This window comes from Hevea brasiliensis, chromosome 13 (genome assembly GCF_030052815.1).
Source record: "Hevea brasiliensis isolate MT/VB/25A 57/8 chromosome 13, ASM3005281v1, whole genome shotgun sequence".
In the NCBI taxonomy this organism is placed as follows: domain Eukaryota; kingdom Viridiplantae; phylum Streptophyta; class Magnoliopsida; order Malpighiales; family Euphorbiaceae; genus Hevea; species Hevea brasiliensis.
The window spans coordinates 85,846,173-85,870,030 of record NC_079505.1 but is presented as its reverse complement, the minus strand read 5'-3'; the positions used below and the strand labels follow the sequence as shown (position 1 = coordinate 85,870,030).

Here is a 23,858-nt window from a genome sequence, read left to right as displayed (position 1 = left end):
CAATTATGATATAAGGTTGGAATGATGGCCGATTAACTTTGAATAAATAATTGTATGAATTATTTTATTAATAGTAAAAAAAGACATGATGTAATTCAAGAGGAATGACGGCCATTGTCCTAAAAATATTCTTTGTAGTATATAATATAATTAAAATAATAAATATATTAAATTATATCTATAAGAGATTAAAAAAATTAATTAATATATTTACTATTAGTAATTATGATGTAAAAATTCTTTAAGGTGTAATTGAGGTGATGAATTTATAATATATAAATTATTTTATTAATAGTGAATGACTGTTGATGTAATCTACGTTAAGAGAGTAAACTATATATATATATATTATAATTTATGGTATCTAATATATTATAAAATCTAAACATAATTCAATGTAATATGTGTATCTATCGAAAAAAAATGTAATATGAGTATCATTATTAAAAAAAAAAAAGTTATTCATTAATCATTCTCCAAAAATTCAAACAATTCTTAAAAAAATTCAAACAATATACATATCTTAATTATAAGATTAAAAAAAGTAAGCCAATAATATTAACCTCTTTTTATCAATTCCAATGATATTAATAAAGTTGACGGAATTTTCCTTTCAGCAATTTTAAGGCTATAGTTGATGGAATTTCAAGGCCACAATGATAGTCGGTAGTTATTCATTAGTCACCTGTTTGCATTAATGGCAAAGAAAATCAAAGAAACAGGTTAAGTACTAATTAATTTTAATTAACTTGAAATAATAATAAACAGTTAAGATTTATTAATTGATGTGGCAACTATTGGCCGGGTGTATGATTGAGTTATACACCCGGGTGTGTATGAGAAATCCCCACTGAATAATTACTCCAACTATAGGCAATCCCGCAAAAAGCTCCCTCACAGCTTTATTCCTCCTCTAACTACCACTGTTCCCTCCCTGTTCCACCATGAAATTCCGACCAAGCTCCACGCCCGTTTCGCTCTCTCTTTTTCTCACCCGATAAATTGCCATCCTCGTTCGACACCAACAGCTAACCATTTGGTGTGCTCATGGATTCTAGAAACAGCCGACACTGCATGAAATGAAATTTGCAGACAAACAGCCCTGCTGACTTCCGACTTCACTAATGGCTTCCACCAGTTCAACGCCCACTGATCCTTCTTCTTCTGCACCAGAGGACACGGCAGCCAAAACCTTCAACAAGCGATACGAAGGCTTGGTTGCGATTCGATCTAAGGCGATAAAGGGCAAAGGAGCATGGTACTGGGCTCATTTAGAGCCTATTCTAATTAGAAATCCAGACACTAGTTTCCCCAAAGCTGTCAAACTCAAGTGTTCTTTTTGCGACGCCCTTTTTTCAGCCTCAAACCCGTCGAGAACCGCCTCGGAACATCTCAAACGAGGCACCTGTCCCAATTTCAACTCTGATTTGAGACCCAATTCGGTAGTTTCGCCTTTGCCTATATCGCCTTTGCCGTCTCCTCCTTCGCATAATCATCGAAAGCGAAGCTCTTACATGGCTACCCCGTTAAATTCACTAGCTATAGTTGAGTCAACTCGTGTTTGTAACGAACTTGGTTCTTCTAATGCTGCATTAAATCAGCAGCAGCATCTGGTGTTGTCTGGTGGAAAACAGGATTTAGGTGCATTGGCAATGTTGGAAGACAGTATTAAGAAGCTTAAGAGCCCAAAAGCTTCTCCTGGTCCTTCATTAAGCAAGGACCAGATTGATTCTGCTCTTGAATTATTAGCTGATTGGTTCTATGAGACATGCGGATCAGTCTCATTTTCAAGCCTCGAGCACCCTAAGTTTCGAGCTTTCCTCCATCAAGTAGGCTTGTCTTCTTTGTCAAGGAGGGACTTGTCTGGTGCAAGGCTAGAGAACAGGTATCACGTGGCAAAGACTGAGGTGGAAGCTAGAATTAGAGACGCTATGTTCTTTCAAGTTGCTTGTAATGGCTGGAAGAAAAAGAATTGTTGCAGTGGAGAAGAGAATTTGGTTATGTTTAGCAATAATCTTCCAAATGGGACTAGTTTGTATCAAAAAGTTGTGTTAACTGGAGGATCGGTGTCTTCAAAATATGCTGAAGAGATTATGTGGGAGGCAGTGACGAGCATATGTGGAAGTGCTTTACAGAGATGTGTAGGGATAGTTGCAGATAAGTATAAGTCCAAGGCATTGAGGAATTTGGAGATTCAATATCAATGGATGGTGAATCTCTCATGTCAGGTTCAGGGGTTACTTGGTTTGATCAAGGATTTCTTCAAGCAGCTTCGACTTTTCAGGACTGTCACTGAAAATTGCATGACGCTTGCCAATTTTGTAAATAATAAATCTCAAGTTAGGATTAGCTTCCAAAAATATAGGATGCAGGAGCTCGAAGATGCTGGGTTGCTTCGAGTTCCTTCCAGTAAATGTGAATGCACAAAGGATTTTACGCGTGTTTATGCGATGCTGGAGGATATATTGAGCTGTGTCCACGTGCTCCAGATGGTTGTCTTGGATGATTCATATAAGGTGATAAGCGTGGAGGATTCTGTTGCTGGGGAAATTGCTGGGATGATTCAAAGCGAGGGGTTTTGGAATGAATTGGAGGCAGTTTATTCACTAACGAAGCTCATCAGAAAGATGGCTCATGAGATTGAGGCGGAGCGGCCTTTGATAGGGCAGTGCCTCCCTCTTTGGGAGGACTTGAAAGCAAAAGTGAAGGATTGGTCTGCCAGATTTAACATTGTTGATGAACACGTAGAGAAAATAGTAGAAAAGAGATTCAGAAAGAACTACCACCCAGCATGGTCTGCTGCATTTATACTTGACCCACTTTACTTGATGAGGGACACGAGTGGAAAGTACCTTCCTCCATTCAAGTCCTTGACACATGAGCAGGAGAAGGATGTGGACAAGCTTATAACCCGACTGGTTTCCAGAGAAGAAGCTCATGTTGCCTTAATGGAGGTTATGAAATGGAGATCAGAAGGGCTAGATCCACTGTATGCCCAGGCTGTTCAGGTTAAACAGAGGGACCCCTCGACTGGAAAGATGAAAATTGCACATCCGCAGGGCAGCAGGTTAGTGTGGGAAACTTGTTTGAGTGAATATAAAACATTAGGCAAGGTTGCAATCAGGCTTATCTTCCTCCATGCGACCTCTTGTGGGTTCAAATGCAATAGGTCTTCCTTGAAATGGGTTTGTACGCATAGGAACTCAAGGGTGGGCCTCGAAAGGGCTCAGAAGATGATATTTGTTGCAGCTCATGCCAAGCTTGAAAGAAGGGATTTCTTGAATGAAGAAGAAAAAGACGGAGAGCTGGCAGGCTGTGAGGATGACATGCTTGAGGTCTTTTCTGATGCACAATCAGTCTAATGTTTTTCCTTTTAACTCATGTAGAATTTTCGAACAGTAGGATTTATTGAATTCTTTTGCTCTATCATTTTTTTTTCACTTTTACTTGTAGTTGAGAATGTGAGAGGTATGGTTAGGATAAATATATTGGGGGGAAACAATTAATGTATCACTACACTGCATAGATGCATGATTTGAATGAATCACTTATCTCTTCCCATGAATGAATTTAGATTTTTTTTTTTAGAGTAAATGGTTGAAAGTTGAAACATTTTCCAGTTTTGCTGCTCATATACATAAAAATAGTCCGTGAATGTAATTTTGCTGTAGTCATTTGAATTGTTTTCATTTTATATTCCATACTCCGCTAAAAACTTTGCTTTGTTAGGCTTTTGTATCTTTTTAGTTATAATTTAGACCTCTAGAAATTGGTTTCTGATTCATTCTAAGTCTATAGCAGGAATTGTTTTCCTTTCTTTCTCATTTATTTATTTATTTTGTATAAAAGCCTTTTCCACTGGGAGATCCTCTTTTGTATGAATTATCTGCATTCGTCCTGGTGTCTAATTGTAGATATAAATCGATCCCGTTCTACAATTGGTTACTTCCGTTTCTGTATGCAATTCATCTGTTAGAGTAGGGACTAGGGAGAGCAGTGTGTTGATAGAGTATATGATGTGTTACTCAGCAAAAATTCAGCTGCATATGTATTTTGAATTTAGAATCAGTCAGTTACCTTTTCAATTCTGTACAGCTATCTATTAACTATGATGCGGAATTTGGACTAATAATTACTGATTTTTCTATTTCTGTGTAACTATCTTACAGAACTGACATCGGAATTGGTGTCAATGTCATCCAAACAAATTTAAACTTAATACTAGATTTTTGTTGGCCAATATGGTGTTTAGCACAAACACCTTGATTAATAAACACCTTTTTTAATGAAGGTTGGCTGGATTTATTAATCATCAGACAAGGCTTTATATTTTATTTTCAGCGATATGAATCCTTGATGGCAATTATTCTCTGAAGGATTGAAGCTGATGCTATTATGCATTACACGAGTATTTAAAGTAGTCAGTTATCGATTACTCTAATGTCCTTTCGTATGTTTATTATAAAAAGTTCTGTTAGAAAACTGAGAAAGAAAGAGGAAAGTAATGATGTAAAATATGTGAGCCTACTCTTAAAGCTATCGACTCACTCAAGTATTATAGAATTCCTTGAAGTGTTATCTGCTGAAACAGAATTTACATTCTAATGCTATTTTAACTATCTGATTTACACATGATATGATAACAATCTGTGGAATTTGGTCAAATACCAGAGTGATACTACCCAAACTTTGCAATTTATGGGCTATATTATTGCACCTCTTAGTATCGATTGTATTCTTTTTTCAAGTAAATTCCTTAGCAAATGTGATGAGATCATCAGAGGTTGCCACTTCTCAGTTTTCTGAATCCAAATCAACCATTGATGACTTATTAACTGATTTACCATCTGAAGTGTCATTAATTTGGTCTTTACTTGGGACATATTCTGAGAAATTAAATTTGCTACTTTCTAGTCCAGTTTTTCATTCGTATCTTGCGTTCTGCTTTGCAAATTGTAAATGAGTTATCCAAAGACAATAGGTCTGACTGCTTTGACTAAACTGCTTATTGCTTTGGTATGCTTCTCAATTTTACAATTTTTATGAGGCAATTCTGTGTTCCAACCAATGTTATGTTACATAGATCCTTGATGCATGAAGTACTCATTCAACACAAAAAGAAAAGCAAATGGGATATGCAGTTGATTAGTGATCAAATCCTGATTAAGGAGAGAACATATCTAAATATTCTTCAAATTTCTTGTCATAAACACTGTTCTGTGGTACTTGTGGGTGCTGTATTATATTATATAGATCAGACAATATTGACTTTTTGGCAGTTCATTCATGTCTCGATGTCGTGAGTTTTTGAGGAGTTGCCAAGCGCATCCTCATATCTATTGCTTGAATAAACTTGAGGCCTTTCCATATCTACATTACCAATTCGGATTCCTACGGATTAAATGTGAAAGATTCAGTTTAAAAATTTGAGCTAAAACTCAGTTTTCTTGCTCTACTGTTGTTTAATGACACTTTTCAATGCCATTTAGTTTATTTTGTTTTCCTCCTTAAGTTCTTAGGAACAGCGAATTTAGATAATCTTGAATGATCTGGAATTCTACCAAACAATAGCATACTCCACCATAATTATAAAGCCTAATTTGTTTGGACCAAAAATTATACAGGATCTTTGGACCTCTTTATTTTACATAATACTGAAATTACAATTACAACCATGGAATATACTGAAATATCTCGTGTTGGGCTTTGCCTGTTCTGTGATTAAAACTGGTGAGAAATGTATGCTTGGGGTGGAGTGATTAGAATTGTATCATCGGTAGAATGAGAATTTATTATCTTAAAAAAAATTGTTGCAACAGGGAAAAAAAAAAAAAAGGCTTGAAATTTTGAGAAGTATCGTTTTGCTGCAGGATAGGTTTTGTTTAAGCCAATTGGATTTGGTGGATGGTGAACCACCTTAAGCCCTTGGAGAACGTCCCGGGTCAAACTTGGAAGAACCCAAGAATGAATCTTGGTTCTCATAACAGCACTACTGACTGATGTAATCTGCCGTATCACCTGGATTGTCTGTTTATGAAATTGTCGAGCCCCATTTTGAGGATTGGTCCATCTCAGTGCTTCGTTGTCAATTGTCATGGTCAAAGAAAAGTGAGGACTACTGGGCCTTCTTTCCCACCGTTTTGCTCTCCCTCTGCTCCTGTGTTAATCAATTTGTTTATTATTTTTTCCTAAGCTTATATCTCATTATCTTCAGTAACTTGTCTCTTAACCATTACTTCCAACTCTTGTGACTCTTACTTTCAGGTTGGATCCTTGCAAACTTTTGATGTCAAGGTTGAAATTTTTAAGTTAGGGCTATCAGCTAGGGTCAGCTAAAAAGTCTTTGAGCGAAGGAGAAGCAAGGAGGGTTGTCGGCATGGGAAGGCACAGGATGGCTGAAAGGGATACTGCAACAAACTTGAACTGATTTTATAGGTAATACAGTTCAGCATATATTGTTGACTGCAGCTCAGCAAGTAGGTACTTGTAATTTCAATGTTTTTATTACTAAATAAGTCATCCTTGTGACACCAAAATTTAATTTACTCTCAAGCAGTACTGTGTATATGTGCACGCTTGAGACCTCTACATTTATCCACTCTCCATCTAGTCAATTTTTTGCTAGAAGATCAATTCATGATAAATCTCTGTTTATGCTGGCTGAAGGATTTATACAGGCTCTCAACTTGGCTCATGACACAACACGTGGAAGATTGTGGCCTGGATACACAGTTAGTGTTGCACTTTCCATTTATTTGCTAGTGGAATTCCAGAAATGCTGTCGCTGGGAGGTAAATCTTCTAATCCATGATACATGCTATGCACAATCAATTTATGTGAGAATAGTAGAAATGAGAGACACAGAGAGATGGATGATAAAGAGTGCAGGTCAAAATGGCTTATGGAGACTTTGGTTCGTACTCATTTTCTTGTAGTGACAAAACAATGCACTAGTTTTGTACTATTATCTAACATCTTGTTAGACCTTTAGATGGCAATCTCAGCTGACTAAAAAATTATGCCATAATCTTTTTTGTAAAAATACAAGACTAGAAAACAGATTGAGTTTTGGACTACCTCTTTCTCTCTCTCTCTCTCTCTCTCTCTCTCTCTCTCTCTCTCTTATGCATGGGCTTAAATTTACCCTTCACATTCATGGCAGTGAAAAAATGAAATACCAAGTGGAGTGTGTGTTCGCGTGTACCTAAAATATTATACTCAATTGAGTTCTTAGCTTTTCTATTTGAGCAAAGTCAGTAAGAGACTTAACATCTTTCTAATTTTACCTATGGTTTTGTCTTTAGTCGTGAATTTGGTGGAGAGACACAGGATCCTGTCGGCAAGGCTGACTGCTTACCAACTAGAAAGGAAAGTTTTCTTTCTCGTATGGTATGGATTTAATTGTTTGCTCCACTCATGTTCTTGCTAAGGGGTATGACGTATAATGATTAATACAGGACAGGACTTTTCTTTCTACAAGAATCTTCACACTTTCAATGCTATCCCATGATTAACCTTTTTTTCTTTTTTTATTCCACTTAGTTTTGATTGTTTTCGAATTCGAAGCCCATCTATGAGAGATGATTGTTGAAATGGATTGGTATTGTTCATCCTTTCTGTTTTGTGGACTGTTCACAGTAATTTTCAGCGGCGTGCAATTATGAGGTAACAAGAAAGGTATCTCTTTTTCCTTTTGTCATACATCACATTCTATTCATCATGTACTCATAGATTACCATATAAAAAATAATTGAATAACAACAAAAGGAAAAATAAAGATAGCATGAAAGTGATTAACCATATTATTTATATGGTGGGCATGATTTTACTCATTGAAGTGTGAGATGTAACTTTGGGGAAAAAAAGTGTGAGATGTAACTCATTAATAAATCAAAATTTTTTTTTTCAATTAGAAAAAAAAAAAAAGGGAAATCACAGCTGAAAGTCTGAAGCTATGTGTAGTGGGAAGTGGGGTCAAGCCCAATCAGTACTCGGTACATAATCTTTTGGGTGTGGTTGTACATAAGAGTGGAGTCTGAGGTCTGGTGCGGCGTGGTATTGGGTTGCTCATAATGGTGCCGTCCATGGCCAGCCATCAGTTAGCAAAGATTTTATTCCTGCTTTTGCAATCATGATCTGCTCAAGTCTGCCTCTGAATGATGCTAATTGCAATCTGATCGAGGCTTTAATTCTACTGATATTTTGTTTCCATTCCCAACCCCTTTCTTCCCTCTTTTTAAAATACAACATGAAATAGCAAATATTGAAATCATATCTTGGTTGGATTGGATCAAGTCTAGGAAAAAAGCTCATGCTCAAACTTACAAGCCAACGGATTTTCAGGCAAGTGAATTGATTTACTGTAAATATATGTAAATGTAATTAACATTGTTGAATATTTTTTAATTATTTATATAAATCATCAATATATGTGACAGATAAGATGTAATATATTATAAAACTTTTTTAATACAGCAATTATAATTAATTTTTTAATCTCAAAATAGTTGAGGTCATAAAATTTTTTTAATAAATATATAAATGATTTACAGTAAGGAACAATGCCATGTAATATCATTGGAAAAAAAATTATTGAAAGTAAAACAAGTATGTTAATTATTTGTTTATTATAAAAATATCCTATTATTTACTTTTGATAAGGTTAAAACGTGTCATAGGTGACTATTGATATAGAGTTTTTACCCATTCCTTAATAAATAGTTTCTAAGATTTAAAGTCTTCTGAAGTTGATGTATAAGCATGAATATCTCCTCCCACCATACATAGTAGTCGGTCTTTCATGATTCTGATGTTAAAACAGAGCTCTCACCACCAACAAAAAGAAAGAGAGAGAAAGAGAATTAGTACTTAGTAGGTCCATCAACACTTCAATTATCTCCTCTAAGAATCATGATTTATACTCATTACAAAAGCTAATTATAATCTCCTATCAGTCTTCTAGTTCCATCATTACCTATCTTCACCTTTTCTACACCTCAAAACCTGTTACGTTCTTGATAATTGCCAAAGCAAATTAATATTTCTCCTTAGATTGATTTTTCTTTTTAGTAGGTAGAGAGATTCACACATCCAGTTTAATGACAGAGTATATTTCTTAGTAAAATCACGACAATTTTATTAAGGCGCAGAATTTCATATAAGTCACGTACACACAGTTTCTACATCTGATGTAGGATCTCGAATGAGTCTACGAGGCTACTTGACTGTGGGCTATGCATGGAGGGCTTCACCGCACATCGGACCTCCAGGAGCAATTGCTTTTGTTTTTCGATGTCGATAAGTAATGAGATGCACACGCCCGACTCAATGATAAAATAGCTCTTTAATAAAATTATGATAATTTTTTCAAAATATGAAATTCTATATGAGTCACGCGCATACTCACCTTCCACATTCCATCCAAGGATTAATGGGTTAATTCAACTCATGACTCTTACTTATCTGGACTTTTGGTGATCAAGTTAAATTTTACTCTCACGCAGTGATGATGATTACTTTTCTGTAATTAAAAATAAATTAGGTATAATTACACACAATACCACCAAATTGAATCAAATGCCATTAATGTTGATCCCCTGAATTATTAAAAGTTAATACGACAGTGAATCCCTAATGAATTTTCATGTTGGAGTTAGTAATAGACATTACCAGCCATATTATTGTAATCCCCTTACTCATTGGCATGGATAGATTGATTATTGTCCGTGCATGTCAATCAAAGGTTCCTTCACAATTTTTTTATTAATAATTAAACTTTTGTTAGAAAAAGAAAAGGACAACCCTTGAGAAAAAGGTTGAAAATGCAAGGCAGGCTGGATTTAATAGCAAGCTTATGATATGTGGTTATGGGCCAAGTCTTCATTAGAGCTAATGTCCAATTGAATCTGTGCTACACATAGCTCTAACAGTAACAACAACTTATAGGTTATATCCTCAAATCATGGATTATGGGCTATGCACAAATTTACAAATGACCGTTGCTACTCAGTTAATTTATATATATATTCAACTCAACTCAATTAAGTCTTTATCCCAAAAATTTGAGGTTAGCTATATGAATTCTATTTCTCTACTTTAAATGATTTTGGGTCAAATCCTCAGAAATGTGTAATGCTTCTAGATCATGTTGTACTACTCTCCTCAAAGTCAATTTAGGTCTATCCTTTCTTTTCTTTCCATCCTCTACCCTAATGTGCTCTACTTATCTAACTGAAGCCTCCGTATGTCTACACTTCACATGACCAAATCACCTCAATCTCCCTTCTCTCAACTTATCCTCAATTGTTACCACTCCTATCTTTTCTCTAATACTCTCATTACGGACTTTATCTAGTCTAGTATGGCCACTCATCCACCTTAACATTCTCATCTTCATAACTCTTATCTTAGATACGTACGACTCCTTCAATGCCCAACACTCACTACCATATAACATGGTCGGTCGTATGGCTATACGGTAAAATTTTTCTTTTAACTTATTGGGAATCTTGCGATCACATAAAACTCCCATGACATGTCTCCACTTCAACCATCCGGCTTTAATCCTATGACTAACATCCCCCATCTATTTGAAGGACTGAGCCGAGATATTTAAAGTGATTACTTTGAAATAGTATTACTCCATCCAAACTAACTCCTTCCCTATCACCAGTTCGACCTTCACTGAACTTGCAATGCATGTATTCTGTCTTCATTCTACTTAACTTAAAGCCCTTTGACTATAGAGTACTTCTCCAAATCTCTAACTTTCTATTAATTCCTTGCGTCTCATCTATCAGAACTATATCATCCGCAAACATCATGCACTAAGGGATACTCTGTTGTATATTTTTCATTAATTCATCTAAAACTAATGTAAAAGGGTAAAGGCTTACAGCTGAACTTTGGTGTAATCCAACTGAGACAGGAGAATCTCTTGTATCCCCTCCCACTGTGCGCACAATAGTAGTTGCTCCTTCATACATGTCTTTCAGCACTTGTATGTACCTAATAGATATCCCCTTTTGTTCTAACATTTTCCATAAGACATCTCTTGAAACACTATCATAAGCCTTCTCCAAATCGATAAAAACTATGTGTAAATCTTTCCTCACATCTCTATATTTCTCCATCAAGCTTCTGATGAGAAAAATCGCTTCCATAGTTGAACGACCATGCATGAAGCCAAATTGATTGAGGGAGATAGAAGTATCACGACGTAGTCGATGTTCCAAAACTCTCTCCCATAACTTTATAATATGGCTCATGAGTTTAATTCTCCTATAGTTTGAGCAACTCTGTATGTTTCCCTTATTTTTAAAAATAAGTACTAAAATACTCCTCCTCCATTCATCAAGCATTTTCTTTGAATTTAGAATCTTATTAAACAATTTAGTTAACCATGCCACTCCCATATCTCCCAAACACTTTCACACTTCAATTGGTATTCCATTGGGTCCACAGGTTTTACCCACTTTCATTCTCTTAAGTGCTTTCTTTACTTTTAAAGATCTAATCCTTCTAGTATAATTTACATTCTTTTCTGTTGCTCTATAGTCTACATTCACGCTATTACTATTTTGACTACTATTAAAGAGATCATCGAAAATCATCAAAATAATTTCTTCATCTTTCTTTAATGTCCTCATCTTTCACCAACACTTTTCCTTCTTTACCCTTAATGCACCTAACTTGATTGAGATCTTGACATTTCTTTTCTCTCATCCTTGCTAATCTATAAATATCTTTCTCCCATTTTTTAATTCCAAGTTTCTCATATAACTTTTCAAAGGCCTGTGCTTTTGCTTGACTAACTGTCTTTTTTGCTTCTTTATTTGCTATCTTATACTGTTTATATGCCTCATTATTATCACACTTATGTAATTTCTTATACCATTCTCTCTTTCTCTTCACTGCCTTTTGTACTTCCTCATTCCACCATCATCTCTCTTTTGAGGATGGTCCATGTCCTCTAGACTCTCCAAATACTTTTCTAGCTACTTCTCTAATCTTTGATGCCATCTGTATTCACATATCATTGGCCTCCATATCCAGTTTCCATGCTTCGGACTCGAGAAACTCATTTTTGAACTTCACTTGCTTTATTCCTTTGAACTCCCACCACTTTGTTCGAGCTATACTATTTCTTCTAACCTTACTTAGTTTATTCCTAAACTTGACATCTAAGACCACTAACCGATGTTGACTTGTTAAAACCTCTCCCGGAATGACCTTACAATCCTTGCATAGAGCTCTATTTGTTTTCCTGGTTAAAAGGAAGTCAATTTGGCTTCTATGTTGCCTACTTTTGAAAGTCACTAAATGTGACTCTCTTTTTATAAAGTAGGTATTTGCTAGTATTAGGTCGTATGCCATAGCAAAATTCAGAATGCTTTTTCTCTCCTCATTTTGGTTGCCAAATCCAAAACCTCCATGAACATTCTCATAGCCTTGCGTATTACATCCTACATATCCATTCAAATATCCACCGATGAAAATATTCTCTTCATTCGGTATGCTTTGTATTAGATCATCCATATCTTCCCAAAATCTTTGTTTACTCTCACTATCTAGTCTTATTTGTGGGGCATAAGTACTAACTACATTTATTGTTTCTCCTTCTAATACTAGCTTTACTAGTATAATTCTATCTTCTATTATTTCCACAGCTATTACAGTATCTTTCAATGTCCTGTTTATGATTATGCCCACACTGTTCTTATTTCTCTCCTTTTCGGTAAACCACAGTTTGTACCTTGAATTACTCATTTCCTTACTTTTCTCTCCTACTCATTTAGTTTTGTAAGCAATATTCACCAATCTCCTTTTCAAGGTATCCACAAGCTCCATTAATTTTCCTATAAGTGATCCAATATTCCAAGTACCATCCCTGATTCTCCTCCTTTCATGTTCATTCCTAATTAATCTCCTTCTATGATATCTTCTATTGTGATCATGATCACGATTAATACTAAATCTTTATCACTAATTGCACGTAATAATATTTGAAATCACCTTGACAACTCATTTATCTTTCTTAGTTTGCTTCTACCAATTTTTCTTCTCAGGATTTTGTTCATAAATAATAACACACGTAAAAATACCTGAGAGAATCTATCAATTCTGGTACAATTTATGGCAGTAAATCTGGATTATATATTGATACTGGTTACCATTTTAAGTTTAAAAACAGTTTCCAATTAATTAAATGTAGCAGCATTCTAAGCTTATGCAATGCATTTAGACAAAAAAAAAAAGAGAATTAATTTGATTTATAAATGAATTTTCATTTTGCATTTTATAAATAAACGTAAAATTAATTTTCAATTTATATATAGTCTTACTTCAAATTTTTGGCATAAAAATTTAGTTGAGTTGAGTTATATATAGTCTTACTAACTTGTGGAGTTGATTTTTTTTTTTTTACCAAATTTGAAATCTTATTAATTAGTTAAGAGTTCATTCGAAAATTTTATGAATTTTAATAAATTTTATTTCAATTATAACCAATTTAATTAGTGTTGCCATTAGATATATGACAGCATCTTAACCAAATATTTGGCGACAGCTTAACATCCGTTTATGGCTTTTTAGCGATGCTACTAGCATTGTCACTAAAACAATATGGCCTGTGAGAACCATCAGTAGCTCAAGCATCATGATCATATTTGTGATAATCAATAGCTTCTCTCTTAATATATTCATGTCTAGTACAATATACACAGCCTACATAATACCTAATTTCTAAAGAAACTTACCAAAAAGGTTTAAATGTGAAGCACACGACTAACCTGATTAATTGAATAACTCCAATTGATTACATGATTGAGATTGATACAGAGATTAACGCGATAAAAAATTGTCCTGGAGAAAGCATATAACCCACATAATGGTATTCTCAACACAGTGAAGAAAAAAAAAAAAGGATTTATTTACACAGCTGGTAATTCTTGTGAGCCTGATTGTTATGTGCGCTGGCGATGCATAACCATTTACCATTTAATATATTCCTATTCAAGCCATGTGTAAACAAGTTCCACAAAAATGTATTAAATTCTCTATATACTAAATGGCAAAGCTATTCCACATTCACTTGAGCACTGGCTGCCTCCATCAACCCATTGCGTATTTGCTCACCAACATCTCTAATATGACCAGGACCGTGAGGAATAAAGACAGTAGTGTTCTTAGATGAGGATCCGAGGTCTTTGATTGTGTCAAAGTATTGGGTGATCATGATGAGATCCATCACCTCCTTGGCAGTGGTTCCCTCCACCTTGTGAGAAAAATTCAATATGTTTTCTCTCAAGCCATCTGTGATTGCCTGCCTCTGCTTCGCCACACCAACCCCACCCAGGTACTTGGCTTCGGCATCTGCTTCTGCCTTTTTTACTTGGAGCACCTTTTCTGCTTCCCCTTTGTATACACTAGCAAGCTGAAGCCTCTGGGCTGCAATGGAGAATGTATGTCCAGTGTCGATACTTGACGGTTCAGAAATACTCAAATTTGCTAAAAAAAATACTTCAAGTGTGTAGATGCTTTGATAAAATCAAGCAACATAAGCTTCTTATCAGTAAAAGCATTACTCTATTTGGTGCCTAATCCATGCATATCATTTTGCAAATTTTGTAAAATGAAACTTTCATATGATGAAGCCTATCAGATTGGTAGCAAGAGCATATGCCAACCAATTACAAAGTTTGGAGTTAAGAGATCCCTGTGAATAATAGTGCCCACCATAGTTATTAAAGGCTCAAGGCGCACTAAGGCGCTGAGGAGTCCTGGAGCCTAGGCGCAAGGCGCAAAGTGTAGGTGCGTACCTGAGTGAGGTGAGGCGCAAAGTAAAAGATTTAAAAAATCTATAAAAATCAAATAAATGTGATACTTTTCCTTTTTTTTCTTTGGCATATATCTTGAATTGGATTTGCTGGTTTGAGTTTAAATGGTAGTCCTTTTTGCCAGTAAAAGTGCTCGCTAAAGATGGAAATAAATAAGGCATGCTTTTTTAGAACCTTGTGCCTGGAACAAAGGCATACACCTAGGGGCATAAGGCGCTAAGATTCAAGCCTGGTGAGCCTTGAGCCTGAGGCGCGCCTTTAATAACAATGGTGCCCACGAATGATTTATACTGTCCTTTTGAACTATTTATTTGTTGTTGCGTATGAAACAGTGATGGCCATCCAACATAATAGAGGACTATAATTTGTCATGTACTTTCTTCATCGCACATGTGGATAAATACTTAACTGTGTGTGTGCAGTAAGGACTAAGAACTTTGACAACATAACATGCTATGCTCACGAATCTCTTTCTCCTTACAAAAATATTCGTAGTCACCATTCTCAATCAACCATATTTGAAAATTAGAGAAGAGAAAAACCTGCCTGGGTGAGTAAAAAGAATCAGAAACCAGAAAACGCAGATTACCTGCATTAATCTCATTCATTGCCTTCCGCACAGAGGCATCAGGTACAATGTCAACCATCAGAATGTGCTCTATGCTATATCCATAAGCTCCCATCACCTGATCCATGATTCAATAAAATATAAGGAAAACAACACAAAAGAGTTGGTTTTGTGATTGTGACAGTATGAAAAAGCCTTATCTAACAATAAGAGGGAACATATATCAGCAACAACAAGAGAGAAAACATTCAAAGAAACCAATACAAGAAAACACTGCCAGAAGCTTATATTTAATAGTGTAAAAAGATACAAAAGTATCGAAGTAACAAAAAAAAAAAAAAAGTTTCAGTTTCAAATTGTCATATTTGGTAATCATCTTATGGGGGGTTTTTGCCCTTTTCTTGGAACAAATCTCAGTTTTAAAGAATATTTTCAATGCAGAAATTTAAAATTCCCATGTGCTTCTATTTACAGCTTTGCATCTTATTTGGCCAGAATATTTAGCTACTAAGATGCTTCATGAATTTTAGCATAAAAGAAGCAAAATGAGTATGCAACTTTAAATTTGAATTAAAATGTGCCTAAGTACCTGCATTCATAGCATGATAATCTCCATAACACCAAACTAAACATGGAATTCTTGTTATTGATAGATGACACTAAACAAACACATCTGATTACCTTCTCAAGTTCCTCCAAGACAGCTTTAGCAACTTCACCTTTCTGCTCAAAGAGTTCATCCAAAGTCATTCTTGGAACAAGAGCTCGAACCACTTAAAAAGACAAAACAAACACACCATTTAGAAAAGGGTGAGAATCTGAGAGAATATAAAATGATACAAAAAACAGTTTTCGCTATAAAGAATTACCATCAAACACATAAGCCTGAATCTGCTCTTTGGGGTTTGCCAACTCGTAAAATGCATCATCAGCATTTTCCCTTACTACTCGATACTGAATTGAGCACAACAATTGCACAAAGACATTGTCCTGCAGAACAGCACAAACATTTTCAATGGTGAAGCAACAAACACCTCACCACAAAACCTAAATGTTTCGAAACATTTAATCATCCGAGTAGAAAACACACTGCACATTCCCATTCCCATTGCCTGACTTATCATATTTACAATCAAAACTCTATTTCTAATTTCTTCACTTCCATGGTATAGAAAGATAGGATTCTCAAATTCAAGAGTAGAATGGAAAAAAAATTGCTTAATTTCTATAAAAAAAAAATCCGATTTATCAATTCAATATAATAATTGAGGAAGCGAACTGAAAAAGAAGAGACCTTGGTCTTGGTTTCGATACGGACATCGAGGGAGCTAATTCTAGTGGAGAGGATACCGGCGAGACACTGACCAGCCAACGGATTAAAGAAATGGAGCCCAGGCTCAGCCAATTTCTCGAAGCGACCCCACCTCTCGACGATGCCTATGCTGGCCTGGTCCACGCATCCACATAATAAACACCAGGCGTTACCCATTTCGGTTGATCGAACTCTCTCTCTCTTCCCCTGATTCACAGCGAAGAAAAGATTCAAGTAGAAGCGAATTCAAGGGACCGACGCGGCACTGAGGGAAAAGACCGCCTTTCGATGTCAACAACCACGATGGAGGGGTTATTGTGACTGTGGGCTTACTCGTTCGTAGACTTCCGCATTTTCTTGGTTCAGCTTGGCTTGAAATGCTGTATTCAAAAGATGGGCTTAATTGATTGAACAAATTCAGGCCCTTGTCTAGATCGGATTATCGGATAAATTATGAATTTGAGATATAATTATGTGTAATAAGTCTTATAATATATTTTATATTTTAAATTTATGATGAATCAAATTTAGATAAGAAAAATTTTTATTTAAAATAATAATAATAATAATAATTTTTACCAAATTAGTTAAATTGAGCTGCCACAAATTAAAATTTTATTTAATAACCATTTTTAAGATTGTATTCAATATTTTAACTAGAATCAAAATATTGTCTCTATTGTTCAATGGCATAATGTTTATAATTATTTTTAAAGGTTAAGAAAGCATGAAAAGCTACTCTCTTAGATTTTAGAAGTTTAAGTAAGTATTTTGACTAAAATTAATAAAATTATATTATTATCTTTATATTTAACAGCTAGCTAGTTGAACAATTATTTTTATTATTAAACACTTCTGTTTTAACAGCTATATAAATAACTAATTATTAATAATTAATATCTAATAATTAATAACTAGTAAAATAACAAAAAATATAACTAACAACTATTAGAACAACTAATATTATCGAATAGTACTTAAAACAAATCTCAAACTAAACAATTGTTGTCATTTTTATGCTAAAATATTTCTAATTGGATATTATTTGGCCCCTCTTTTAAACTGGTTTGATTGTTGAATGCATATAATTTTTGAGTGAATTATTGAAAAGATTATTGAAAATCTTTGGAGTGCTTTCATCAAGAACAAGAAGCGTATTTACACCATGTGCAGAGATGTGTCAAATGAAGAAAAGAATTTATATAAAACGTGCGAGAAAAGACCAAAAGCAGCTTCAAAAATCACTAAACTTGCACAAAGGACAATTTAGTGGATTTTTATTTCACAATCCAAATCAAGTTAAAAAAGATTGAAATGTCTAGCCAACGCATAAATACATGTATCTACACACGTGCGCACACACGTATGCGCTAAGAAATCTTCTTAACTTGTCCAGTAAATAGCAATATAATGAAGCAATGTAGTTGAAGCATATAAAATAGAAATTAAAGAGTGTTGACCCATTCTGACATATCCCCTGCTGCAAGGAGATGCATTACCATTTAAGCAGAATCTTTAAACCCACAACTTGTTTATGTTATCGTCTTATGACTCCCATGCACGTTCTCTTTATTTTCTTACTAGTTATTATATTTTCTTGGAATCCAATTACACCAAAAGAGAAAACATTTGTTTAATGGATAAGAATAAGTGCCACTGTGCCACCATGTTCGCCAGACCTTTTACTAGAAAACTGCAAGCTTAATTACAACCACAGCAAATTGCATCATCTTTCTTGCAGAATCAGACAGATGGGACCTCTTGTAATGCAAAGAGACCAGAAGACAGAAAATTTTATTGATGGGGTTGACTTTGTTGTCTGTGTGTTTGGGAAGGAAACAGCTTGACGTGGATCTAGATCTTTGTTAGGCCTTTTGGGAGGCAAAAACAAGATCCCTTGGTGTAACCAGCCAATTTTATTATAAATCCTGCATCATTCTAGCGGGGTCCTGAATGTGGAAAATAAATCATTTCTTTCTGTTTGATTACAAACAAGTAAACAATTTTCTTTTCAAGCTCATGCATCTTTGTTTCCTCTAGCCCTATCCCATCCCATAGACAATTCTACATAGAGCAGCGCTAACGGAGTATTTCTAACCAAAATGCCACATGATAAAAGTAAAAACACCTACATATTTATGCTTCCAAATAAAATTTTCCGGATGCTATGTGACGGACAATGCACCAATGAATCATCATTTCTGCAAATGGTGATCATGGAACAAGTTGATTCTTTTTATATATAAATCTTTTGGCTTTGATAAGTATTCAAACTAGATCGAGACTTCATAACCTAGAAGACGAGTTTGGTATTATTGAGCAAAAGTTCAATGATAGAACAAGTTATAAAAAGAATTCATCATTGTTATTTATTGTTTATAATACCGCGTATTAGGCGTGTTTATTTTCCCATTTCATTCCAAACAATCCTTTAACAAACGCGTTGGTTTTGTTATTGTTGTTGTCGGCAAATATATCAGAGAGTTGTTCTGATGGACCTAGGCATGAAAGGGATATCTTAACACAAACCATTTTGTAAAAACGATTATTGACATCTTGCTTTGAGCCATTCAATTTTTTCATTTTCAGGATCCATTTGGCAAGCATATCCAAGTTTTACAAATAAATCCATTTTATTTATGATACTTGGATTGATTATAATCTATTAATTTTAGAGACCTTAAACGGGCCCGTGCACAAGAGGACTGTCAACAACTCGCAGTCTCGCGCATTGTCAGATTTTAAAAACTACAAGTTTCTGGGCTTGGCTTGCTGTCAGGACTAACATGTGGAGGCATTGCTTGATTTGTCTCAAAGAAATATCTCCAATGCGTTGCCGTAGATTTTTGTTATTCATTTCAAAATTTCTAATGTCTCTCCATTAAAGGACATTACAGCTGATCAATGGATTAATCATTGGCTAATGGAGTGCTAGAGCCTGGAAAAATGTGCGACTTCTGATTAAAAAATGTGCGCTGCATTTAAGAGGTTTTAAATATTTTCAAGGCGGTGTCCTGGAAGCTCACTAAGATTTATTTTTTGGGGTTAATAATTAAGCTTATAATTTCACTTATATGCGGTTTATGGAATTGGCAACTTGGAACTACATTACATCTTAGGGCCAGGGAAAAAAATTTCATTATCTTGTGACTCAATTTTTTTTTTTTAATTGCAAAAAAAATTAGCTTTCCGAGTGTGATAGTCGTTACTCCCTAAGTTATGGTCCGTGGTTAAACGATTTCATAAGCCTCTGATTAACCCTACATAGGGAAACTTACCAACAAGCCATAATAAGTCCTCAGAGAGTCCTGAAAATGGACTATCCGCAGTTGATTTACCCATTCACTGCAAATGGAGACAACTGTGACTCAAAATTATTGGAGCCTATACCTCTTGTTTATATCATCTTTTAACTTAGCCAGTTGGATGGACAGGCCCCTTAACCAACCTCCCTTATTGCTCTATATATAAGTCCCACCAGACTAGACCAAGGCACTCATCATCTCAACAATATTCTGATTCAAAAACCTCTATTGCTATCCCAAAAGATTGAATATACATAACTAAAATATGGGTTGCTGGTCTGCTGAGAATGCTACAAATGCCTACCTCAAAACCTTGAGAATGGTAAGTACATGTACTTATTTTCCATATAGCTCCTTCGATCTTGTCAGTGGTCCATCAATTTTATCTAACTATGCCTAAACTTTCGCTGTTGATGTGCAGGGCCAAAGGGCAAAAGAGCCGGATGTAGCTGAGTTCATCTCAGCACTAGCAGCAGGTAATAATGCACAACTAATGGTTGTGGCATGTGCCAGTTCTGCCACTTCCACTGTGCTAGCCCTAGTGGCTGCAGCTTATCAAACAGGTGGTCGTGTCATTTGCATCCTTCGTGATCACAAAGAATTGCAAATGTCCAGACATGTCCTAGGCTTGGATGCCTGTCACATTGAATTTGCTATTGGAGTAGCTCAAAATCTTCTATTAACAAAATATAGTGGAGCAGATTTTGTGCTTATCGATTGTAATCTGGAGAACCATGAAGGGATTCTTGGAGCAGTTCAAGCTAGCAGGAAGCGAAATGGCGCAGTTGTTGTGGGGTATAATGCATTTACCAAAGGATCATGGTGGTCCAGTGGGTCAAAAACCCAGTTGTTGCCTATGGGAGAAGGGTTGTTAGTAACTAGAATAGCCGCAAGTGCGAAGATTGGAAAGAGAAGCAGTCACTGGGTTGTTAAGGTCGATAAATGCACAGGTGAAGAGCACGTCTTCAGGGTCAGATTCCCACAAGGGAAACAAATTGAAGCTTGAACTATCTTTCAATGCTCCCTTGGCTGTACAGAAGTAAAAGTTTTGAAATGTTTTTTTCATTTTCTCCATTTTCTTGCTAGGCCAGCCAAAGGAAGCACGATGTTTTAGCTCTGATTGTATGAGTTAGTTCCTACAAAAAGTCTTAATTGTAAGATGTAAATAGCCATTTATATACCTCCAATACCCTTGATTAGCGGGTTAATTTATTTAAAAGATCTGAATACATATGTGGGTGTGAATGTTAATATATTTGTAGGGCCTGTTGTTCTGTGCTTATATTTTCTTCCATAACTCATCTGATGCGGGTTGTGACTGTTAAAACCAAAATTTTTTATATGTATTCAAGTCTCTGTGACCAAAAACATCCACAATCCGAATCGAATTCTAAGCATTTGTGCTTGAAATGTTATGTTACTTGAAAACAAAATCATTTTTTAAAGCTTTCATTGATTAGAAAAGTTAACTACTCATGTGGACAAGGTTATCAAAGGAGTAAATTCAAACCAAAGAAGTTGTCTTTAGGATTATGACGTCATGAATTTGAACCTCAATTAGAGACTAAAAATAATGCAGCTTCGGACTCACGTCAATGCACACTAGTGGTTAAGAACGGAACATAACCTGGTGGCTATGTTGTTCACTTGTTTGTATCCTTTGTGAGCTTGAACAATCTGCAGGCCTCACTTCCCAACTCCCTTGGGGTCCCAATAGACCGCTACGATTGCTGGAAATTAATGTAGAATCCTACGTGCAGACGATGAATGACATCATATTACATTAGCATGAAAGCAAATTCGATTTGTTCCCCATAATATTGTCACGAATTTGTTAGGAGTTCACGTACAGAAATCTCAAGTTGTCCAAAATAGCATCAATGCAACTTAACTTTCGAAAGTCGGCTATCTCTCCTCTCCTTCTAGAAAGAGAAGTTTTCTCTTAGTTTTTCTTTGGTTCTAGGAGACCCTTCTCCTTTATCTGTTATCGGTGTGCAGTTTTCTTCTGCCCCTTTCCGGTAAAGGGAGCTCCTCCCCTCTACCTAGAATGTGGGTTTAACCCTCTCCTCATCAAAGTATAGACTGTATATAGTTTTTGCATTCTATTTTGGGTTTGTAGGTCTGAGGTTTACAGAGAAAGGGTTTTTGCATCTGTGACCTATATCGTTCTCCTTGTATTGTGTTTTGTTCTTTGTCTGGTCTTTTTCTGTGATTTCCTCTGTTTGTGGCTGGTTATGGCTTTTGCAGATGGAAGTGAGATACTCCTCTGAGGTTGGTACTCTCCAAAACATGTCAGCATTATCATTTTTTTCGATCCCTTAAGGCGAGAAGATGAACGACGGAGCTCTGCCAAACCTATTTCCCCTGCCCCATACCCCATGGCTTTCTGCTCCTCATATGTTTTATTTGGATTTTGTCTCATGTCGTCAGCGTCACTGGGGAAGGTATAAACGACCTACCAATCCGACGAAGCCTGTTTGATTTAATTGATGAATGTGTTAGTGTTAACTGATAATAGATAATAGTTATTTTATGATAAATATTTGATTTAATTGATGAATATGTTAGTGTTAACTGATAATAGATAATAGTTATTTTATGATAAATATTTGATAAAATTATATTTAATTATTATTTTTATATGTAAAATAATTAATAAAAATATATATTATATAATTTATTTTATTATTTAAATAAATATAATATTATAAATTTATATAATATATAATTATTAATTTATTTTATTATATTATTTATTTTATTATTAAAATTAAAAAATAATTATTTTTTAAAATAATTAAATAATTTTAAAAATATAGATAAAATAATAAAATAATTATTATTGTTAATAGAAAAATTTATAATTAATTTTAAGTTTTTAAATAAAAATAAATATTTTATATTTTATGTTATTAATAAAAGTATTTTAATAAAGTTGAAATATGTTAATTAAAATTATAAATAAAAAATATAAAAATATTAATAATATTAATAATATTAATTTTTAAGTTAAATAAAAAAAGTAATATGATTAAAATAAAAGATAAAATCAAATCAGTTATCAGCTGATGAGAAATAGCTCTAAAAATATGAACTGCAATTAATAGCTACTATATCAATTGTCTATTAGCTATCAATTTTATTTTTTGAAGTTTATCAAAATTATAATTGATCTATTTTGATATCTATTAGCTATCAACTGTATCCAAAGGTAAACTAAACACCCACAGCCTTACGTGTACCCTGCGCTTCCCTTGGTTTGCAGATCCCGGGCAGTACCTTGGAGAGGTCGATGGCGGCTCTGCTGCGTGGTTGTGCTTTCTGCCAGGCTAGTGATCGGTCTTGGGCTTGAGCCATTTAGTGGGCTGGGGATAAAAGATCCCTGTTTTGAGTATTGGATTGGGTTAGATTTTGAACTTGACCTTCATATATGTTTGTGCCGGCCGATCAAGCTTAGGTTTTTAAGCCTTTGTATTTGGGCCTAGCCACATGTAATGCTCATCTTCATCTAATGAATATATATATATATATATATATATATACAAGTTTTCTATCCCTGCCCGCATGATAGAGGATCCTATGGGGCGTGAAGCGCCTCAATTAACAGTCACAAATTCCCTTTCATCACACTTCTCTAGTTCCTACGCTAGCCTAATACAAATCAGAACTGAAATGGACAGTGTGGGCAGCCCAACCTCTTTCAATGATGGTAACTACTAACTGGTAAGAACTTGCGTGAGACCTATCCCATGGTTTGATATAGCATCCAGATCTGACCATTGCGAGGCGCAACATCACAGTTCCAATGTGAGAATAGATGAATGCCATTTCGTCGA

At 35.1% G+C, this 23,858-nt stretch overlaps 3 protein-coding genes across 10 annotated transcripts; 2 read left to right on the top strand and 1 right to left on the bottom strand.

Annotated features, from left to right (window-relative positions):
• The first annotated feature begins 829 nt into the window (after window positions 1-829).
• On the top strand, window positions 830-8,442 carry LOC110654958 (uncharacterized). Of its 8 annotated transcripts, none has more exons than XM_058132676.1 (5): window positions 830-3,067; window positions 3,170-3,335; window positions 5,871-6,108; window positions 6,265-6,435; window positions 6,667-8,442. In XM_058132676.1, exons 1-3 carry the CDS (start codon window positions 1,125-1,127, stop codon window positions 5,919-5,921), a joined length of 2,160 nt encoding a protein of 719 aa, XP_057988659.1. In that variant the 5' UTR covers window positions 830-1,124; the 3' UTR covers window positions 5,922-6,108; window positions 6,265-6,435; window positions 6,667-8,442. The 8 variants fall into 8 exon arrangements, with proteins under 8 accessions (XP_057988659.1, XP_057988657.1, XP_057988658.1 ...); XM_058132669.1 differs by having other exon boundaries at window positions 831-3,335; window positions 6,667-6,791; window positions 7,305-8,442; XM_058132673.1 differs by having other exon boundaries at window positions 831-3,335; window positions 6,667-7,665; window positions 7,963-8,442.
• A 5,323-nt stretch (window positions 8,443-13,765) lies between these two features.
• On the bottom strand, window positions 13,766-17,059 carry LOC110669639 (hypersensitive-induced response protein 4). The gene is made up of 5 exons (XM_021831376.2): window positions 16,700-17,059; window positions 16,275-16,395; window positions 16,087-16,178; window positions 15,427-15,523; window positions 13,766-14,448 (listed from the first exon to the last, which is right to left on the bottom strand). Exons 1-5 carry the CDS (start codon window positions 16,892-16,894, stop codon window positions 14,078-14,080), a joined length of 876 nt encoding a protein of 291 aa, XP_021687068.2. The 5' UTR covers window positions 16,895-17,059; the 3' UTR covers window positions 13,766-14,077.
• A 2,983-nt stretch (window positions 17,060-20,042) lies between these two features.
• Window positions 20,043-21,243, top strand: LOC110669662 (uncharacterized). Its single transcript, XM_021831401.2, has 2 exons — window positions 20,043-20,344; window positions 20,444-21,243. Exons 1-2 carry the CDS (start codon window positions 20,288-20,290, stop codon window positions 21,026-21,028), a joined length of 642 nt encoding a protein of 213 aa, XP_021687093.1. The 5' UTR covers window positions 20,043-20,287; the 3' UTR covers window positions 21,029-21,243.
• The last annotated feature ends 2,615 nt before the right edge of the window (window positions 21,244-23,858 follow it).

What these genes read in the sequence shown, in the direction of transcription:
- LOC110654958 (XM_058132669.1), top strand. Translation starts at nt 1,125, where the DNA reads ATGGCTTCCACCAGTTCAACGCCCACTGATCCTTCTTCTTCTGCACCA. An exon ending in GTGAGGATGACATGCTTGAG is followed by an intron (nt 3,336 to 5,870) that starts GTCTTTTCTGAT and finishes GTTTTGCTGCAG; the next exon opens with GATAGGTTTTGTTTAAGCCA.
- LOC110669639 (XM_021831376.2), bottom strand. Translation starts at nt 16,894, where the DNA reads ATGGGTAACGCCTGGTGTTTATTATGTGGATGCGTGGACCAGGCCAGC. An exon ending in GTATCGAAACCAAGACCAAG is followed by an intron (nt 16,396 to 16,699) that starts GTCTCTTCTTTT and finishes GCTGTTCTGCAG; the next exon opens with GACAATGTCTTTGTGCAATT. An exon ending in TCTTGGAGGAACTTGAGAAG is followed by an intron (nt 15,524 to 16,086) that starts GTAATCAGATGT and finishes ATCATGGATCAG; the next exon opens with GTGATGGGAGCTTATGGATA.
- LOC110669662 (XM_021831401.2), top strand. Translation starts at nt 20,288, where the DNA reads ATGGGTTGCTGGTCTGCTGAGAATGCTACAAATGCCTACCTCAAAACC. An exon ending in ACCTCAAAACCTTGAGAATG is followed by an intron (nt 20,345 to 20,443) that starts GTAAGTACATGT and finishes GTTGATGTGCAG; the next exon opens with GGCCAAAGGGCAAAAGAGCC.